The following is an 18,163-nucleotide window of genomic DNA, read 5'->3' as shown; positions in this document are numbered from 1 at the left end:
ACTCATTAATAAAGATGATCAAATGTTTTAATGTTATTGATTCCTTACTGGTTATTGTTTCTGTGCAGGATAACCTTTTTGAATGGCACTTCACAGTTAGAGGGCCCCCAGATTCTGATTTTGATGGAGGAGTTTATCATGGACGAATAGTACTGCCCCCAGAATATCCCATGAAACCACCAAGCATTATTCTTTTAACGGTAAGGATTCTTGGCAATTTAGAATGCTTGTCATTTAACTCTTCATGGTGACTGCAAAGCATGGTTAGCATACTCATTTTCATTAAGAAATAAAGCAGAACATTGCTATAACTTTGTCATTGGGGACCAAGATTTGATAGTACAATTCTTTTCCCCGAAAATAATTCCTAGGAATTGTCAATGCTAATGGATGCACAGATGCCATAGTATGGTTGATAGGATTCAATGAATTAGTGGATACAAAGTGCTAGGGACAGTGTCTGGCACTTGGTAAGTACCAGGAAAGGGTAGTTAATGTTACTATATCTCTTAATCACATCATCACCTTCAACTTTTCACTTTAAACTCTTTTCCTCAGTTTCCTCATTTTTACATAGAGCTCTGAAAATAAAAACTGTCCCAGAGTCTTCAATAAATGTTAGTTATATTATTACTCTTTATATCTTCGAATTTCTCTCTTCACATATTTTATCTCCATGTAGGGAAAACTATTGATCCAGTTTTCTCTTTATTTTTCCTGGGATGTTGTTCCTTCAGAGTAAATTCCTCTCTTAGTAAGTTCTTCTTCCCTCATTTCCTTTCATTTGCAAGAATGGCTAATTATCCCTAACCTTGAGAAAAGCAAAACCAAACACAAAAGCCTTTCTGGATCTCTCCTTTCTCTTTAAGCTATTGTCCTACTTTCTCTTTGATAACTTCAAGACATCCTTCCTCTAGCTTAGCCTGTTGTAGTCTGGTTTCTCCAGGCTTATTACACCAGTCTCAGAGACCAGCTTGACAGTTCCCACTGCCTCTTCTCAGTCCTCATCCCAGACCATATAAGTTAAACATCTGATACACATGAGTAGCAAACGGTGAAATGGAAGGTATTCATCAATATTCGACTAAAGCTGCTTTTACCCATGTGTGGTACAGTGGAAAGAGCGTTAATTTCAAAGCCAACGGACCTGGATTCTGACCACTGCTCTTTCCATTATACCAGGCAGGTTACTTAATCTTTTTGAGGTTCAGTTTTCTCATCTGTTAAGGGTTGTGTATGGCAAATATATTCACAATATAAAGTTCCTAGGACATAACATTTTCTGCTTAACAAATACTAGGTGATGTTGTGAATTGTTAATGCCAGCAGTAGGGTAAGAGTAGGGTCTTGGAGGGGCCCTCCTGTATTAGGAGTCACTTTTTAGTTGCTTGACATTGGAGAGAACCAGGTGGTTCAGGGGATGGGGCTGGTGTATGGGGAAACCAGGGGTGGGTGGTAGGGAGGGTAGTTGGGGCAGCAGCTGTTAACAAATACAGAAATATTTCAGTAGTTAACTGATGTATGGTTATGGTTAGCACACTGCCTTCCTGATTTTCAGTATTTGATCTTTCTGATTCACTTCTCTCTTTTGGAAAGCCTTCTCCAATCTTCATTCAGCAAATATTTACTAAACATATGTCATGAACCATGGGGCTCAATCAGTTAAGCATCTGATTCTTGATTTCAGCTCAGATCATGATCTCAGGGTTCGTGATACTGAGCTCTGCATAGGGCTCCACGTTCAGTGCAGTCTGCCTGTCCCTCTTCTTCCCCCTCTGCCTCTCCCTGCTCTCTCTCTCTCTCTCTCTCAAAATGAATAAATAAAATTTTAAAAAAATATAGGTCATGACCTTGTAGGTGTGGCAGGGAATAATAACTCAAGTTCTCTGGCTATGTGGAGCTTATATTCTAACTTCATGTCTCTTCTTTGCCCATCCCCATGAGTATGGATATTCTATAAGTTCAGATATCAGCTGTTTTTTCTTACGCCTGTTGAGATGGCTTCACTGGTCACCTCTGTGAAGTCAGATACCAAACACATGTATCTTCTTCTGACATCAGCGTGTCTGTATTTCTGTCTTTCTGCTGTGTATCATCAGTAGCTCTTCTACCAAGACAACAGATCCATGTCCAAAATGGAAATCATTACCTCTGATCTGCCTCTTTTGTATTCTTGTCTTATGAAATTGCATCATCCGTATGAAAATCACTCCTGTCTCAGAGCCTTCTGCAGCAGTATCTAGTTAGGTGACACCAAGTCCTCTGGTTTTTCCTAGCCTCTGCATGTCTTCTCTTTTAGATCTTTCACAGAGCCTAGCACAGTATTATACTCAGAGGAGGATATCAGGACATCATTATATGTCAGTTATTTAGATTTTAGATTTCAGTTATATAACTCAGTTTCAGAAAGGTGCTACAACTTCTAAAAACAGCATATATTTTACAAGTATTTGTGGAGTGTCTAAAAAAGGACAAAAATCTATGTCCCTTTGGAGATTATGTTCTTTTAAAGCTTTCTTTTAAAATTATTTATTTATAAAATATATTTATATTTATAAAATATAAAACATTACATATATATTTTTTAAAATGCCTTATTTATTCTAAGGCTAATGGACGATTTGAAGTAGGCAAGAAGATCTGTTTGAGCATCTCAGGACATCATCCTGAAACTTGGCAGCCTTCATGGAGTAGTGAGTATTAATTTAAAGTGAATATAAATCTTCTGTAATTCTAATTAACTCATAATTATAAAGTATAACACCCTCTTGAGACTGAAGCTGTTTGGGGTAATTAATTTGATGTTACTGAATAAAGAATAAAAATTCTTGCCTTGTCTCAATTTTTACCATCATTTTAACACAACCACCTTACCTGTACCTTTTTAGTAAAAGCGCATGCGTCTTGTTTTCTTCTTCCAGAGTAAACCCAGTTCCTTTTACAAAACAACTTAGATTGATGTTTACCTTTTATTTCAGTAAGAACAGCGTTACTAGCCATCATTGGGTTTATGCCAACAAAAGGAGAGGGAGCCATAGGTTCTCTAGATTACACACCAGAGGAAAGAAGAGCACTTGCCAAAAAGTAAGTTTTGCATTTCATTCTTTGTTAAGATTTAAATACTATTCTGGGTAATGGCTGTTAGGAGATGGGCTCAGTCTCTTTGTGAGTTACCTTGGTTACAGGATCTAGTCTAGTTGTGCTATTTTAGAATTTCATTTGTAGCAGTTTACTATCCAGGGGTGACCAGAGTCTAAAGAATTGGTTTCATACTGTCTAGTTTTATTTATTTATTTATTTATTTTTTTTTTCATACTGTCTAGTTTTAGAAAGTACTTGGTAATAGCAACGTATCTTCTAAAAGAAGATATCTATTCTGGTCATTTGTCTCTAATTGGGCAGAATTACAGATAGAAAAAGAAAAAAACCAAACCAACACAATTGTTTATATGTAGCTTCCCATAAGATTGAAAACTTCATAGGGGCAGGGAGGAAGTCCACTTTACCCATCTTTGCATCTACAGTATCAGGCTCAAAGCAAATACTCAATAAATGATCCAGAATAAAATAAAGGAGATTTTCTTTATCAAGTTATGGTTTCTTAGTGGTATTGCCTTCTCATTTTCTTCAGATGCATTCTGTCTGTATAACCCAGATTAGTCACCAGATTCAGAGTAGCCTCTTCTTTGAGTAGTGCAAAGACTAATTCTCTCTCTCTCTCTTTTAAAGATTTTTATTTATTCAGGAGAGACACACAGAGAGGCAGAGACACAGGCAGAGGCTGAAGGCGGCGCTAAACTGCTGAGCCACCCAGGCTGTCCTCTCCTTTTTTTTTTTTTTTAAGACGAACTTCTTTCTAACCCAGTTTATTTTTTAATCAGTGTGCATAGGGAAGAGACCCTATAAGAAATCCTATCAAAAGGCTTTCCAATCCTAGAATACTAGTCCCAACCCTCAACAAATGTTAAAGATTCCAGAATTGCACTGAGTGAGGAGGAAGAGTATTTAAAAGTACTTACAGGGGGATCTCTGGGTGGCTCGGTGGTTTGGCACCTGCCTTTGGCCTGGGGCATGATCCTGTAGTCCCAGGATCGGGGGTCTCACGTCAGGCTCCCTGCCTGGAGTCTGCTTCATGGCTCTGACTTGCCTTCTGGCACATGACTCTGCCTGTGTCTCTGTCTTTCTCTCTCTCTCTCTGTCTCTCATGAATAAAAAAATAAAATCTTTAAAAAAAAAAAAGTACTTACATTCTGTAATCCTTGATCTTCATCATTTTCCTGCTTGGACTCTGCTATCACCTCTCAGACATATTATGTTAATTAAATAACAGTATATCTTACTTAGAACAGCCCAGAACATGTCCTCTTTAGATGTTTGTTAAATCAAATAGATTATAGTGTCTGAAAGATTTGATAGACTCTTGGATTTCATCAACAACTTTTCTTTATAAACTTTATTTCCAGGTTCTGGGGATATACCTTATACTGTAGCTGTTATTCACAAATTATATAATATGTACTCTGAACATATAGCATTTGCTTTTATTTGATTTTCTTTCTTGGCTTTCTGTCTTGATACTTTTATCCAGTTCATTTCATGTATAAGGAGAAAAAAGAACTTTGTTTTTTTGTTCTAGATTTACCAGTGTATATATTCTAGGTTATTTTGTTTTAAAGATTTTATTTATTCATCTGACAGAGAGAGAAAGAGCACAAGTAGGCAGAGCAGCAGGTGGAAGGAGAGGGAGAAACAGGCTCCCCTCTGAGCAGAAAGCCTCGACTGTGGGCTTGATTGACCCCAGGACCCCAGGGATCATGGCCCGAGCTGAAGGCAGACACCCAGCTAACTGAGCCACCCAGGTGTCCTTATGATAGAGGCTTTTTAAAAAACATGATTTTGCATTCATCCATGGTAGCATATTGTCCTGTGGATAAACTAATATATTAAAAATTAACCTTTCCCTTTAAGTCTCATGACTTCTCAGTTAAAGTGGACACATTTTAAAGCAAATAATTTGAATACAACTGACTTTCAAAAGGATATGGACAGCAGTGCTGCTTCTGGTGAAGTAAAAATATTCATCAACAAGTACTAAGTTAATATGACTTTTACATATATTTGTTCACATGAAGTTTTTTTTTTTTTTTAAAGATTTATTTATTTATTTATGATAGGCATAGAGAGAAAGAGAGGCAGAGATTCAGGAGGAGGGAGAAGCAGGCTCCATGCCGGGAGCCTGACGCGGGACTCGATCCCGGGACTCCAGGATCGCGCCCTGGGCCAAAGGCAGGCGCCAAACCGCTGAGCCACCCGGGGATCCCCTCACATGAAGTTTTTAAATAAATTTAAATAGCATGATCTTAAAGAACAAAGGCTTTTATTATGTTGAAGTGGAAGTACAATAAAATGATTTTTTTTAAAGTTCAGCAATGTAATGATGGATATTTTTATATGTTATAAATATTTACTTCCAGTCCTACAAATCCTCAGCACTCTTGTGGACTTTGGGACACTTTTGGCTATATCTGGAATACAAAAGGGAAAATGAAAACCTAGAAAAACAAATAAATCTTAGGAAGTAGTCTAGTTAACAGATTTATCTTGACTCTATTTAATATAATGAGTGATAAATTTCAGTCTTTGGATTTTATATGAGTTCTCTGTCTTTCAAGTTATACTGCTATTTATTTTTTTTATTATGTTTTTCTAAGTTTTCTTAAAATTCTAGCTAGTTAACATACAGTGCAATATTAATTTGAGGTTTAGAACTTAGTGATTCACCACTTATATACAACATTTATATACGACATATATTTTGCTCATCACTAGTGCCCTCCTTAATCCTATTTACTGTTTAACACCCTCCATACATCACCCCCTACCCTCGCTCCTCCCCTCTACTAACCCTCAGTTTGTTCTCTGTAGTTAAGAGTCTTTCTTGGGATGCCTGGGTGGCTCAGAAGTTGAGCCTCTGCCTTTGGCTCAGGGCGTGATCCCAGAGTCTGGGGATCATTTCCTGCGTGGGGCTCCCTACATGGAGCCTGCTTCTCCCTCTGCCTGTGTCCCTGCCTCTGTGTGTGTGTGTGTGTTTGTGTCTCTCATGAATAAATAAATAAAATCTTTAAAAAAAAAAAGAGTCTGTTTCTTAGTTTTCCTCTCTCTTTTTCCTCCCCTTCTCTTGTTTGTTTCTTAAATTGCGCATGAGTGAAATCATACATTGTTTGTCTTTCTCTTATTTCATTTACCATAAGTTATACTGCTATTTAGATGAATAATATTTGTAAATTTTTTCCCTAGAAATATCTGTAAATTCTATTTTTAATGGCCTCTTTACTAAAAAGTAATTTCAGCTAAAAAGTAATTCAAACTTTATAACGGACTTTTTTTCACAGGTTTAACATAGTTTTGTTATGTGATCTTGAGGACACTGTGGCTAGACATTCTATATATTTTGTTGTATAGATCTAAACTTAGTTTTCTTTAAAGAGTATGTTGGGAAAAAATGGAATCTAAGCCCTGATTTTTTAAAAAATTTAGATTTTAAAAAAATTGAGATATAATTGACACGAGTTTTTATTGTTGTTAAGTTTTATTTGAGTAATCTCTCCACCCAACATGGGGGTTGAACTCAACAACCCTGAGATTAAGAGTTGCATGCTCTTTTGACTGAGCCAGCCAAGCACCCCAACATGAGTTTTTTTTCTTAATACCAACCTAACCTAACTTGTATATTTGTCTCAGAACTATAATATTGCTGTAATTGTCTAATTTATAGATGAATATGATATGGAATTTTCCAGTATTCTTTTATTTTAAATTGAATCATTCAGTATTTGAGTATCTTAAATTAACATTCAAGTATTTGATTTATACCTATCAAAAAATTATTTCCTACCAGATCACAAGATTTCTGTTGTGAGGGATGTGGCTGTGCCATGAAGGATGTCCTGTTGCCTTTAAAATCTGGAAGTGATTCAAGTCAAGCTGACCAAGAAGCCAAGGAACTGGCTAGACAAATCAGTTTTAAGGTACTCTAAATTTGTAAATGTAATTATGTAACCTTTTTGTTTACTGCCAAATTCTGGATAGAAAGTAAAGGCGATATAGTTTTGTGAAGTAAGATTTTACGAATAATTCTTTATTACGAAACTAATAATGTATGTTTAGAAAGGCATTACAGCATAGTGGTTAAGAGCTTGGACTCTAGTATGCCATGCTGGGGTTCAAATCTCAGCTTTGCTGTTTATTAGTTTTAGGACCTCAGACATACTACTTACCCACTCTGTGCCTTTTTCTCATCTGTAAATAAAGTTACTTATCTTATAGGATTCTTATGAGGATTGAGTTAATACCTAAGTGTATTGCATTTAGAACAGTCCCTGATACTTAATAAATTTTAACTCTTGTTATAGAAGATATAGTAATTTAGAAGAAAATCACAGTCATACATAATCCCATCCCCAAGAAATAACTGCTGTTAATATTTTAGCATATCTCCCTTATGTCCTTTTTCTCCACATATGTTTTACTCAAACATATAATTACTTTTGGAATTTAATTAGCTCTATAAAAAATGTCAACCTGCATTAAGCAGTAATGCTACTTCTCCCTCTTCACGTCTCAACATCCTGTCTGTCCTTTCATATCCAGTTCTTAGGAGAAATTTTTCCTTCTGTTGATTGTGTTGCCTGGAAGAGGAGGTGCTTAATAAGTATTTGTTATTTTCTTCCTTCTGAAAATTCCTATCATACTTAATATGCTTTTCTGAAAATTGTAGGGCCAGGTTTGTTTTATACATCAGAATTTTGGATTTTAGAAAATAACAAACACACACCATATTTTAGTACCCACAAATGGGATCTGGGGCAGTAACCCATAATCAAGTCTATTAATATTCCCTCAGCAAACCTGAGAATATCTACACTAATATGGGATAAAGAGTATTAATAACTTCACATGTCACACTTCATCTGGAAATTACAAAAAAACTTCATTTAGAATTGTGGATTATGAGCCACGGGTGTTAGTTTTGTCTCTCACCAAGTGATAGCTCCTTGAGAACAGGTTTTGTCTGTGCATCTTGAAATACCTAGCAGTTTTAGACACATGTGCACTTAATAGTTGATAGTAAATTAGCAAATAAAATAAGTCCAAGAGAGGATTAGTAGGTGTAGGTTCTTCTGTACATTTCCTATTTTAACACAGCTCTTGGGTGTACTTTTTTTGCAGGCAGAAGTCAATTCATCTGGAAAGACTATTGCTGAGCCAGACTTAAACCACTCTTTTTCACTAACTGATTTACAGGATGATATACCTACAACATTCCAGGGTGCTACGGCCAGTACCTCGGTATGGCTCTTGTTTTCTACTATATGTATGTCTGTATCATTGTCATTTGCAATAGGAGGAGGAAATCTCTAGATGAAATATCTGAATATTTTGATTCTCCTGACAGTTGGATTCCAGCTCACCTCTCCCTCTAATGAATCATAGTATCTTAAGCAAATTATTCATACTTTTTGGGCCTTCTTGTTAAATGGGGTCCTATTGTCCCTCCAGAATTCTGTGATTTCTCTGAAAAGTTGGTTACAGTATAGCACTACACTCTGAATAAAATAAAACATACATAGTTTGGCCACTTCCTAAATAGGCACTGTTTCTTTGGCAGGTTTGTTAAGCTGCATTAAGTCACTCAATTAATAAAGGACTAGAGCCAAAGATTTGTCTCAGATCTGCTCTGCCCAATACTGTAGCCACTAGGCACATGTAGCTATCTAAATTTGTATTTAAGTTACTCAGAATTAAATTAAATTTAAAATTCAGTTCCTGAGTCATAGTGGTCACATTTCAAGTAATCCATAGCCACTTGTGGCTGTGGCTGCCATTTGGACAGCAGAGATACCGAATGTTATCATCTCAGAAAGTTCTATTGGACAGTGCTGCCTTGCACATAGTAAGTTGACTAATTGTTGAATAAGTTGAACCAATAACTAATTGTTGAATGAAAGATTAAATGAATACTATGTGTCTTGTTAGTTCTGCCCTGACCTATTGTCTAAGTATTGGTGGGTATAGATCATCAGAGATTGATTAAGAAAATGTGATGGATAGTCACTAAATAATTAGGATTCTGGGGGAAAAACATAGATTTCCTTTCTATATGTAAAAGAACAGATGTCTTTTGGTAACAGATTGGTTGAGTAGCTGCATCTTCTTTCCCCCCTCTTCAGTTTTAGAGAGGATTTTAAAGGGTCAGGAAAATTTAGATAGCTGGCCAATACAGATGTGCCCTTTCCTCAGGCATAACTTGCTATAAAGTGGGACTGCATAGTCCTGAGTGGTTGTTCTCTCCTTTTCAGAGAGTAAGATGGGTATAGAGAAGTAGGTTGGAGAGAGAAGGGGAAAGGGTACGCTGGAGGAAGTAGTTGGAGGACTGGAGATGGAGGTATAAGGAAAAGGTGTATGCTGAGAGTTAAATTGTTTTCACATGATCCCCATGTAATTTTATGAATTACAGAGGGATATTATGAATTAATTTTAGTCAGTATATGTTTTACCTTGAAATATTAAACTCAGACTACTTTTCACTTTTAGAATTCTAATTGTTTTTTTATTTTATAGTTTTGTTTTTTTATTAATTATTTTATTTTATTTTATTTAAAGATTTTATTTGTTTATTCACGATAGACATAGAGAGAAAGAGGCAGAGAGAGAAGCAAGCTCCCTTCAGGGAGCCGGACACGGGACTCGATCCTGGGACTCCCAGATTGTGCCTTGGGCCAAAGGCAGGCGCTAAACCGCTGAGCCATGCAGGGATCCCCTGTTTTTTTTTTTATTATTATTATTATTTTTAAATGGAACCATCCTATTACAGAGAGGAGGGTGTTTATCTTTTTTCACCTGTAAGGACAGTCTCCTGATATTTGTGATGTATTCAAGTCTGTCTTTAGTCTCTTAAATCTATGTCAAGTCCCCCTATTGCATATCGCAGTTATTCTACTTGTAATTTATTTTATCATTAATTATTTATTGTCTATCTTCACAGAATGTTTGTTCCTTGAGGATCAGAGCTTTCCTTCTATTGCATTATATCCCTGGTGCCTGGCCTTGTGCCTTGTGTATAGTTGTATAGTTGGTGGTCAATACATACTTTTTTTTTTTAAAGATTATTTATTTATTTATTTATTTATTTATTTATTTATTTATTTATTTATGAGAGACACAGAAAAAGAGGGAGGTGGAGACATAGGCAGAGGGAGAAGCAGGCTCCACGCAGAGAGCCCGACGCAGGACTCGGTCCTGGGTTTCCAGGATCACGCCCTGGGCCGAAGGCAGCGCTAAACTGCTGAGCCACCCGGGCTGCCCAATACATACTATTTTTTTTAATACTTTTTTTGATTGAATAAATGAATCTTGGGATTGGCACTTGTAAAAAATACTAGAAATACAGGTAAAGAAATCTAGAAGTTTAAGTATATACATTGTATAACTAGTATTATTATCATAGTGGTATTTTCCATTTTGGTTTGATTTGATTTGTTTTCATTTTTATTATTGCAGTTAGGTTGATATACAGTGTCGTTCTAGGTTCAGCTGTGCATTCTGATTTTAAATTACATAAAACTTTGAATTCTTTTTCATAGATAAAGGTAATTGATACCAATTCTGGTTAAAACACAAGAAGCAATAAATTGTCTATAGTTGCAAGTTAAGATTTTGGTTACATTTACATACAGATTATCTCAGAGGATGATTATATAATTTGATCACTATGGAAGTAATTGAAACTTGGTTTTGGCTAGGGGTGGCTGCTTTACATGCAAGTGTAATATAAATTCACTAAAATATTATACATAAAATCCCAGATAAGCTATGTTTTTTTAGCCTTGAGGGGGCGAGAGATTGCCCAAAGTCTAAATACAGCAGATAATATCAGGCCATCTGTTGCTTTTTGATGCAGATTTTTTTTTAGCTATGTAGAAAGAGGGAAAATACTGATGGTAGTTTTATGTTCTTCCAGTCTGTTAGATTTTTTTCCCCTCTTCCTAGGGATTGAGGTTCTGAATAAGCCATTCTATTTTATATTAAAAAGCAAACATACAACTCCTTCACTAATAGTGGTTATTCTAGATTATTATAGAAAAACTTACATGTATTATAAGGGAATTATCTGTGACTAATGGTTTTTAAAAATTAATTAAATACAAATGTCATAAACTTCTACCTTCCCAAAAATGGTTGCTTTATCTTAACTAAGAACATGGAAACTGGTATGACTTAAGTCTTCATTCAGTGATAGGTATGTTTGGACAAGTTTAGATAAACAGCAAAACTTTAGAAGTCTGATTCCCAATCATACACAGCATTTTGTTATTTATTTATTTATTTATTTATTTATTTATTTATTTATTTATTCATGAGAGACAGAGAGGCAGAGACACAGGCAGAGGGAGAAGCAGGCTCCTTGCAGGGAGCCTGATGTTGGACTCGATCCCGGGACCCCAAGATCAGGCCCCGGGCTGAAGGCGGCAGTAAACCACTGAGTCACCCAGGCTGCCCATACACAGCATTTTGAAAATGCCAACTCCATGTGAACTGCCAAAATTTTGTCCAGTTCAACTCTAAGCAATCTAGGTTCCTCCAGGTCTATAACCTTAGGGTTGTTACCATTTTCTTATGATGTGATTGTTTTAAATAGGAAAAATTTTAGAATGTTATATCTCAGCTCAGCACTAGTCAGTAATACTCAACAATATAGTATCCAGAAGGCATCTGGGACATAAGAATCTTTTTTATTTTTAAGATTTTATTAAAAAAAAAGATTTTATTTATTTATTCATGAGTGACACAGAGAGGCAGAGACATAGGCAGAGGGAGAAGCAGGCTCCCTGTGGGGAGCCCGATGTGGGACTTGATTCCGGAACCCTGGGATCACACCCTGAGCCGAAGACAGATGCCCAAGCACTGAGCCACCCAGGTGTCCTTGAAATATAGAAATCTAATTAAAGCAGTATGTCTATAAAGTATTTCCATTCAGTGCATGTACTAAAATATCATCTAAAGACAATGTTTTATAGGGACTGTTTTTCTAAATATGTTTTTTAAAGATTTTATTTATTTTAGAGAGGAGTGGGGGGAGTGGGCATGTAAGGGGGAGGGATAGAGGGAGAGGCAGAGAATCTGAAACTGATTTCTCCTTGAGGACATGAGCCCCATGGGTGGGTGGATCTCAGACCCTGAGATTATGACCTAAACTGAAGCCAAGAGTTAACCCCTCAACCCACTGAGCCACCCAGATGCCCCTAAAATATGTTAATCATACTAACAGAGGTCTGAAAATCTGTCCTAAGCAATCACTTTTTGAAAATCTAAATCTGTGAGGTTCCTGGGTGGCGCAGTAGGTTAAACGATGATGGACTCTTGGTTTCAGCTCAGGTCCTGACTCCAGGTTGTGAGACCAAGCCCTAAGTAGGGCTTGGAGCTCAACCAGCGTCTGCTTGAGATTCTCTCCCTCCACCCCTCCACCCTGTGTGTGCATGCACACATACTCTCTCTCAAATAAGTAAATAAATCTTAAAAAAAAAAAAAAAAAACCTAAATCTAGTGTCTCCATAGGGGTATATTAACAATGACAATATTAATAAGTAACATTTATCAGCAGTTGTGTATCCTAAGCATTTTATATTGTTAATCCTTTTAATCCTTATAAGTACATAGAATGCCTGGGTGGCTCAGCAGTTGAGCATCTGCCTTTAGCTCAGGGCATAATCCCAGTTTGGGGATCGAGTCCCACATTGGGTTCCCTGTGAGGAGCCTCCTTTTCCCTCTGCATATGTCTCTGCCTCTCTCTCTCTGTGTCTTTCATGAATAAATAAATCTTTAAAACAAATAATCCTTATAAGTACAGAATTGGATATTATCCAATTGTACAGATGAAAGAGCTGAGTCTTAGGCTGAATAATTTGCCCAGGGTCCTGCATCCCCAAAGTGCTAGAGCCTGCCTGGTAATTAATGAATGATAAGGCTGCTTGTTTTAGTCAGGTGTATGGGCATTGTATTCTCTCAAACTAATGGAAAAAAATAACATGTATAAAATAAAATCTTTAAGCTGAATCAATCTCTTGTGCTAGTTCCTGGGTTGATAGCACCTTTGTGTTTTTTACTTTCCTTAAGAACCTTCCCTGTAAGCCTTGAGCACTTTTACTGCATTAGACACTTTTAGCTTCTTGGCTGAGAAATCAGAAGAATGGGAGATTTCAAATGGAATGTTGCTGTATCAGCCACTGTAACTCAGCTCAACCCAATGAGTGCTTATTAAGATAATATGATGCCTGTGACAGTGTAAGACCTCTTAGTTCCTTTTCTGTCTCTGTGTTATGGGTCACTACATTCGAGTGCTTCCAAAAGACAGTTTTAAGAAACTCAGATTATTCACACCTTGTAATGTTGAAGATGAATGTCAGATTTAAAATGTACTTTCTTCTGTAGGTAACTTAGATCAGCAGTTTCTTCCCTAATGTTTATAGCTGTTGCCAGAACAAAGCTCATCCTCTTACGCTTTTTAAAAAGTACATTATTGATTTTTTTCTTCTATTTGAAATCTTCTCTAATGGAAAGTTTTAAAAATATTTTTATATTTACTCAGTTTTTAAAGTTATCCTGAAAGAGACATGCATTCTTATTTTTTATTTGAAAGGCTATTGGTACTAATATAACCAATATAAAGTTGTTTTCAATAAAAGAATTAAAGGCCACTGGGTTATTAGAGGTAGAGTTAAGGTGTCTATATAAATAAAATGGAATTTATATTTTGTAGAGCTTTCTTATCTATATACCATATTTAAGATTTTGAATCACTTCATATCACATTGTAATTATGCTAGGCCCAGTAGTCATTGAAAGGACAGAAAACAATTGATATCTTGTGCTTTGTAGGGCCCACTAGTGTGCCAAAGTATGCTCTATATGCATAAGGGAACATAATTCAAATACACAGTGAAGAATTATTCTAGACTTGTGCTCAATTCACTTTGCAGGAGTTATGAGAAAAGACAAACTTGGCTTGAAAACATCTGATTTTTATTTTTTTATTTTTTTATTTTTGTTTTTTTTACATCTGATTTTTATAACAGTACTGCTGTGAAGAAAGTATGGTTTGAAATTATTCCCTATGCTGTATGATTGTTGGTGGAAGTGTGTGGATGTAGTCAGATAACATTGGAAGAGACCTGGTTCATGTAAGGCAAGCTGTTGAGAGTTAAAACTTTTTGCCATTTAGTCTGGCAAATTTTCAAGCCAAAAAGAAATCAGATTGCTTCTCTTCTTAGCTCTCCTGTAAGAAAGTAAGATGCCCAGATGCTTATCAGATATTGCTGGAGTTGTAGCTACAGGAGGGTAGAAAGCCATCTGTAGAGCACATGGCTAACCTCTGTTCTCATCCTATTTGTTGCTGATAAAGTCCTCCTCTACCTGATGAGTATTCAGAATAAATTGTGTTGTTGGCTTGTTCAGGAGGGTAATTAGTTTCAGCCTTCAGATCATTCTTGGTTGTTTTGCCCATAGTCATATTTTAGTGCTCTGAGGTTTTGTGTATTCTTGTAACTTCCATATATACAAGTTTTCTTTGCCAATTTCAAACAAGATTTCCTAAAATTTCCTAGTATGGAGCCCAGAACCCCTCAGCAGCATCCCTTCAACGACCTGCTCAGCCTGTAGTTAAGAATACCTCCATGAGCCCTCGACAACGCCGAGCCCAGCAGCAGAGTCAAAGAAGGTCGTCTACTTCCCCAGATGTGATCCAGGGCCAGCAGCCAAGAGACAACCACACTGATCACGGAGGATCTGCTGTTCTGATTGTCATCTTGACTTTGGCATTGGCAGCTCTTATATTCCGACGAATATATCTGGCCAATGAGTACATATTTGACTTTGAGTTATAATATTGTTTTGTGTCTTAAGAGCTGTGACTCAGCTGCTTCATTAAACATTCTGCATTGGGTATAATCTAAGAATTGTTTACAAAAATATTATTTTGTATTTACCCTTCATTCCTTTTTTGATCCTTATAAATTCAGTATCAATATAGCTAGACTTTCAGACTGTGTCTGCTTAGTTTAAGGGACTAGAAAGTCAAAGTCCCTTGTCTCACCATATGACCTGCTTTACAGAGAAATAACTTATTGTTTCTCATGCCTCAACTTCTTTTTATGTAAATTTGTGATACTTTTCTGTATAACCCTTTGAAAATTTTGGATTAAAGAAGGTGTTTTAAGTTCCAGTGAGTATTACTAGTTACTCAATATCATTTATTGAGTACTCTGTTTCTACTTATGTAGAATGATCTAGGGATAAGAATTGAAAAGGGAAAGTAGAGCTCTTCAAATAGCTTGCTGAGAATGTCATTCATAGGAGATAGACTGGGATGCCCATTCTGTGACTTTGTGTCCTAAATGTTGTTCAGTGAAAGTAATTATTTCAGTCAGACATTTATGAGGAGAGATTACATCTTTGTTACTGGATGTTACTTGGAGGGAATAATGCTTTGTAACCACTTTGATATGCTGTTATCCCCTTCCCTCCCAAATGCACACAAGATTCAAAAAGAAAGAAAACAGTCCTCCATAGAGCTTTTTTTAAGGAAAGAAGGGTCCAAGCCAGGAAATCACTTGATTTTCTTCCAGAAGTCAAACGGAAGGATCTTCAGATTTTAATGTTTGCTCTGCTTTGAATTATATATCTTTTGAAGGTATTATATGCCTAGCTTTGTAATCACTATAAATTTAATTATTCTAGGAATAATGCATAATGTTGAAATACTTCATGTACCATTTTAATAGAAAAGCTCAGGGCCCAAGTAACAGTGATAGAAATTAGAAAAACCTTTACTTAGAATTGTCCACCTAATCAAAGCCCAATAAATAATTTTCAGTGCAAAATCAACATATATAATGTAGTGCGAACTAGCTCCACAGATTGTAGCAGATAATTTTATCATCATAATGCCTGGTGAGAACATAGAATCACAGAAAAACATTGCCTTCACCATATCCAGTAGCCGCATTGAGGGCACTCAAGTGTATTTGTTAATGAAGAGTTAATTTTTAAATACAGACAGTCCCCCTGCTTTCAAATAGGTTATGTTCTAAAAGTGCATTTGTGGGTTTGTTTGTTTTTTTACAACTGTTATAAATGGCATTCAGGTTCTAGACAAGTCCAAAAAGTTAGTCCATAATGTGTCTCGAGTACTTTGGGGGACGGTGTTCATAAAGTCCTTAATGTAGTTTTAACTAACCGAAATTATGGGCAAGATAGAAACAATTTGTAAAATTATATTAAAGGCAAATTTAATATTTACTGCTGCTATGGACTTTGGTTCTGTTCATTATCAGACACAATTTCTATGTTCATCTGATAGCCGTTTTTCCTTTATGTCCACCTCTAAAATAAAGAACATACTGTATACTATTATATAACACATAATTGTCTTAAACTTTAATAAATTAGCATTTTAAAAGTGTTAACAGATTGTTTCTGTTATATCTACAAAGTTGATAAAGTCTTAAAAAAAGCTCAAGGACTTTATGAAGACCTCCTATGTCAGGAAAATTATAGGTTACCATTTTATAACTTTACTGCCCATGAGAAAGCACATTCTGAAGTTTTGGTTTGGAACACAAAATATTAGAGATATTGGTTCCTCCTAGGAAGAGGGCATTGACCCACCTGGGAAGACCTAATAACATCATCACCTGAGAAAAAGAAAGTCCCCTTGCTCTCAACCTCTGCTGAGATTAATCGTGTGCTAGGAACAATCTTCCCTCCACTTCCTCTCAAACTTGAGCCAGCCTCTGGATCTCTGTGATCTTGTTACATGTATCCATGGGGTGTACCAATACTTTAAGATTGATTAAGCCGAGAAGATGATTTTGCATTGTGCAGGTCCTTCTCTATCTGATTTGCCTCTCATCTCACACCTATCAGCTGACAGGCCACTTGTTTGTGTTGGCATTTTTTAAGCACTTGATACACATACCTGAAAGTGGCATATTTTTTGCTCTTTCCCTTTCAGCTCACATATGCTACCTAAAAATCTTAAGTTGTCAATCTGATTCCCATCCTGGAGTTGATGAGCAAAATTGATCTTTGGGGCTATTCTTACTTGAATGCCACCTGAAGAGATTTCAGAAAACTTATTTTTTAAAGCCCCAGTTTATCCCTTTAATTACAGGGTAAGGGCAAAACCAGATACGTGTAATCTGATTGGTAAAGGCTTAGGACTCCTTCCCCCAATCCTCAGATTTAGGTAATTCGTGGCTTTTTCTTTGACCAACAAAGCACATGACTACATATCAAGGTAGTTAAAATAGCATGCTTGAAAACAATATATAATGTCTGTTTCACCTGTAACTGTTTAAGCCAATGAAACCTTTAAAAATTTATGTATTGTGGGGCTTTTATGTAGCACTTTACATGTTCATGCTGCTTATTTGTTTTATTCTACTGAAATAAATGAATTTGATCAAAATTCTCAATGAAGTTTTTTAAAAAAAACCTTTAAAATTGTTTATCATTTTGACTATGGAAATGTAATATTTCTTATTTCAGGAGAATAAGAAATCTTTTTGTTACTTTTGGCTATGAATAAACCTTCTGGTATCTTGAGACCTCCCATTTTTATAGACCAGAATCTGTAAACAAGCAAACCTCACACATTTGGACTTACTTGAGCAGAAATCTAGGCTGAAGTACTGAAAAGCCTATACTGTTGCATCATTTGCAATTAAGTATATGAAATGACTGCCTTTAGTGAACCTGACTCTTAAAGACTAATGTGTACATTAACGTGTGTACTGTTTAAGCCTTGTGGGAGGGTGTACATTGCTCAGAAGCTGTTTGGAACGCCTCTTGAACAGTTGCCTTCAGAACTAGTTTGAGCTGCTCAATAAAACCAGTGACTTTATTCATACCGTGCTTTGACCAAAAGTTGTATTCTTTATATTATTCGATCTTCAATCCATTTTGCCTCCTTAAATATTCTCTCACGTCTTCCACTTCTCTTTATGCTCCCTGCTGTTACCCTAATGAGCGTCCTCTCCTCGGACAAGTCTCCAGTCTTACCCTATCATTCCCCCTACCCCTGCCAGCATCTTCTCCAGTGTGCAGG

The 18,163-nt window shown here is 36.3% G+C and overlaps 1 protein-coding gene across 1 annotated transcript in view; it reads left to right on the top strand.

Moving 5' to 3' along the window:
• Positions 1 to 17,970, top strand: part of UBE2J1 (ubiquitin conjugating enzyme E2 J1) — a 28,644-nt gene extending 10,674 nt beyond the window's left edge. The window contains exons 3-8 of the mRNA XM_072737145.1: positions 69 to 200; positions 2,609 to 2,693; positions 2,979 to 3,084; positions 6,899 to 7,028; positions 8,230 to 8,349; positions 14,661 to 17,970. Coding sequence (XP_072593246.1) covers positions 69 to 200; positions 2,609 to 2,693; positions 2,979 to 3,084; positions 6,899 to 7,028; positions 8,230 to 8,349; positions 14,661 to 14,939 — 852 coding nt within the window. The 3' untranslated portion in view covers positions 14,940 to 17,970. The remainder of the gene's footprint in view (positions 1 to 68; positions 201 to 2,608; positions 2,694 to 2,978; positions 3,085 to 6,898; positions 7,029 to 8,229; positions 8,350 to 14,660) is intronic.
• Positions 17,971 to 18,163: the final 193 nt, after the last annotated feature.

This window comes from Vulpes vulpes, chromosome 1 (genome assembly GCF_048418805.1).
Source record: "Vulpes vulpes isolate BD-2025 chromosome 1, VulVul3, whole genome shotgun sequence".
Classification (NCBI taxonomy): domain Eukaryota; kingdom Metazoa; phylum Chordata; class Mammalia; order Carnivora; family Canidae; genus Vulpes; species Vulpes vulpes.
This window is presented reverse-complemented; position numbering and strand designations above follow the sequence as displayed.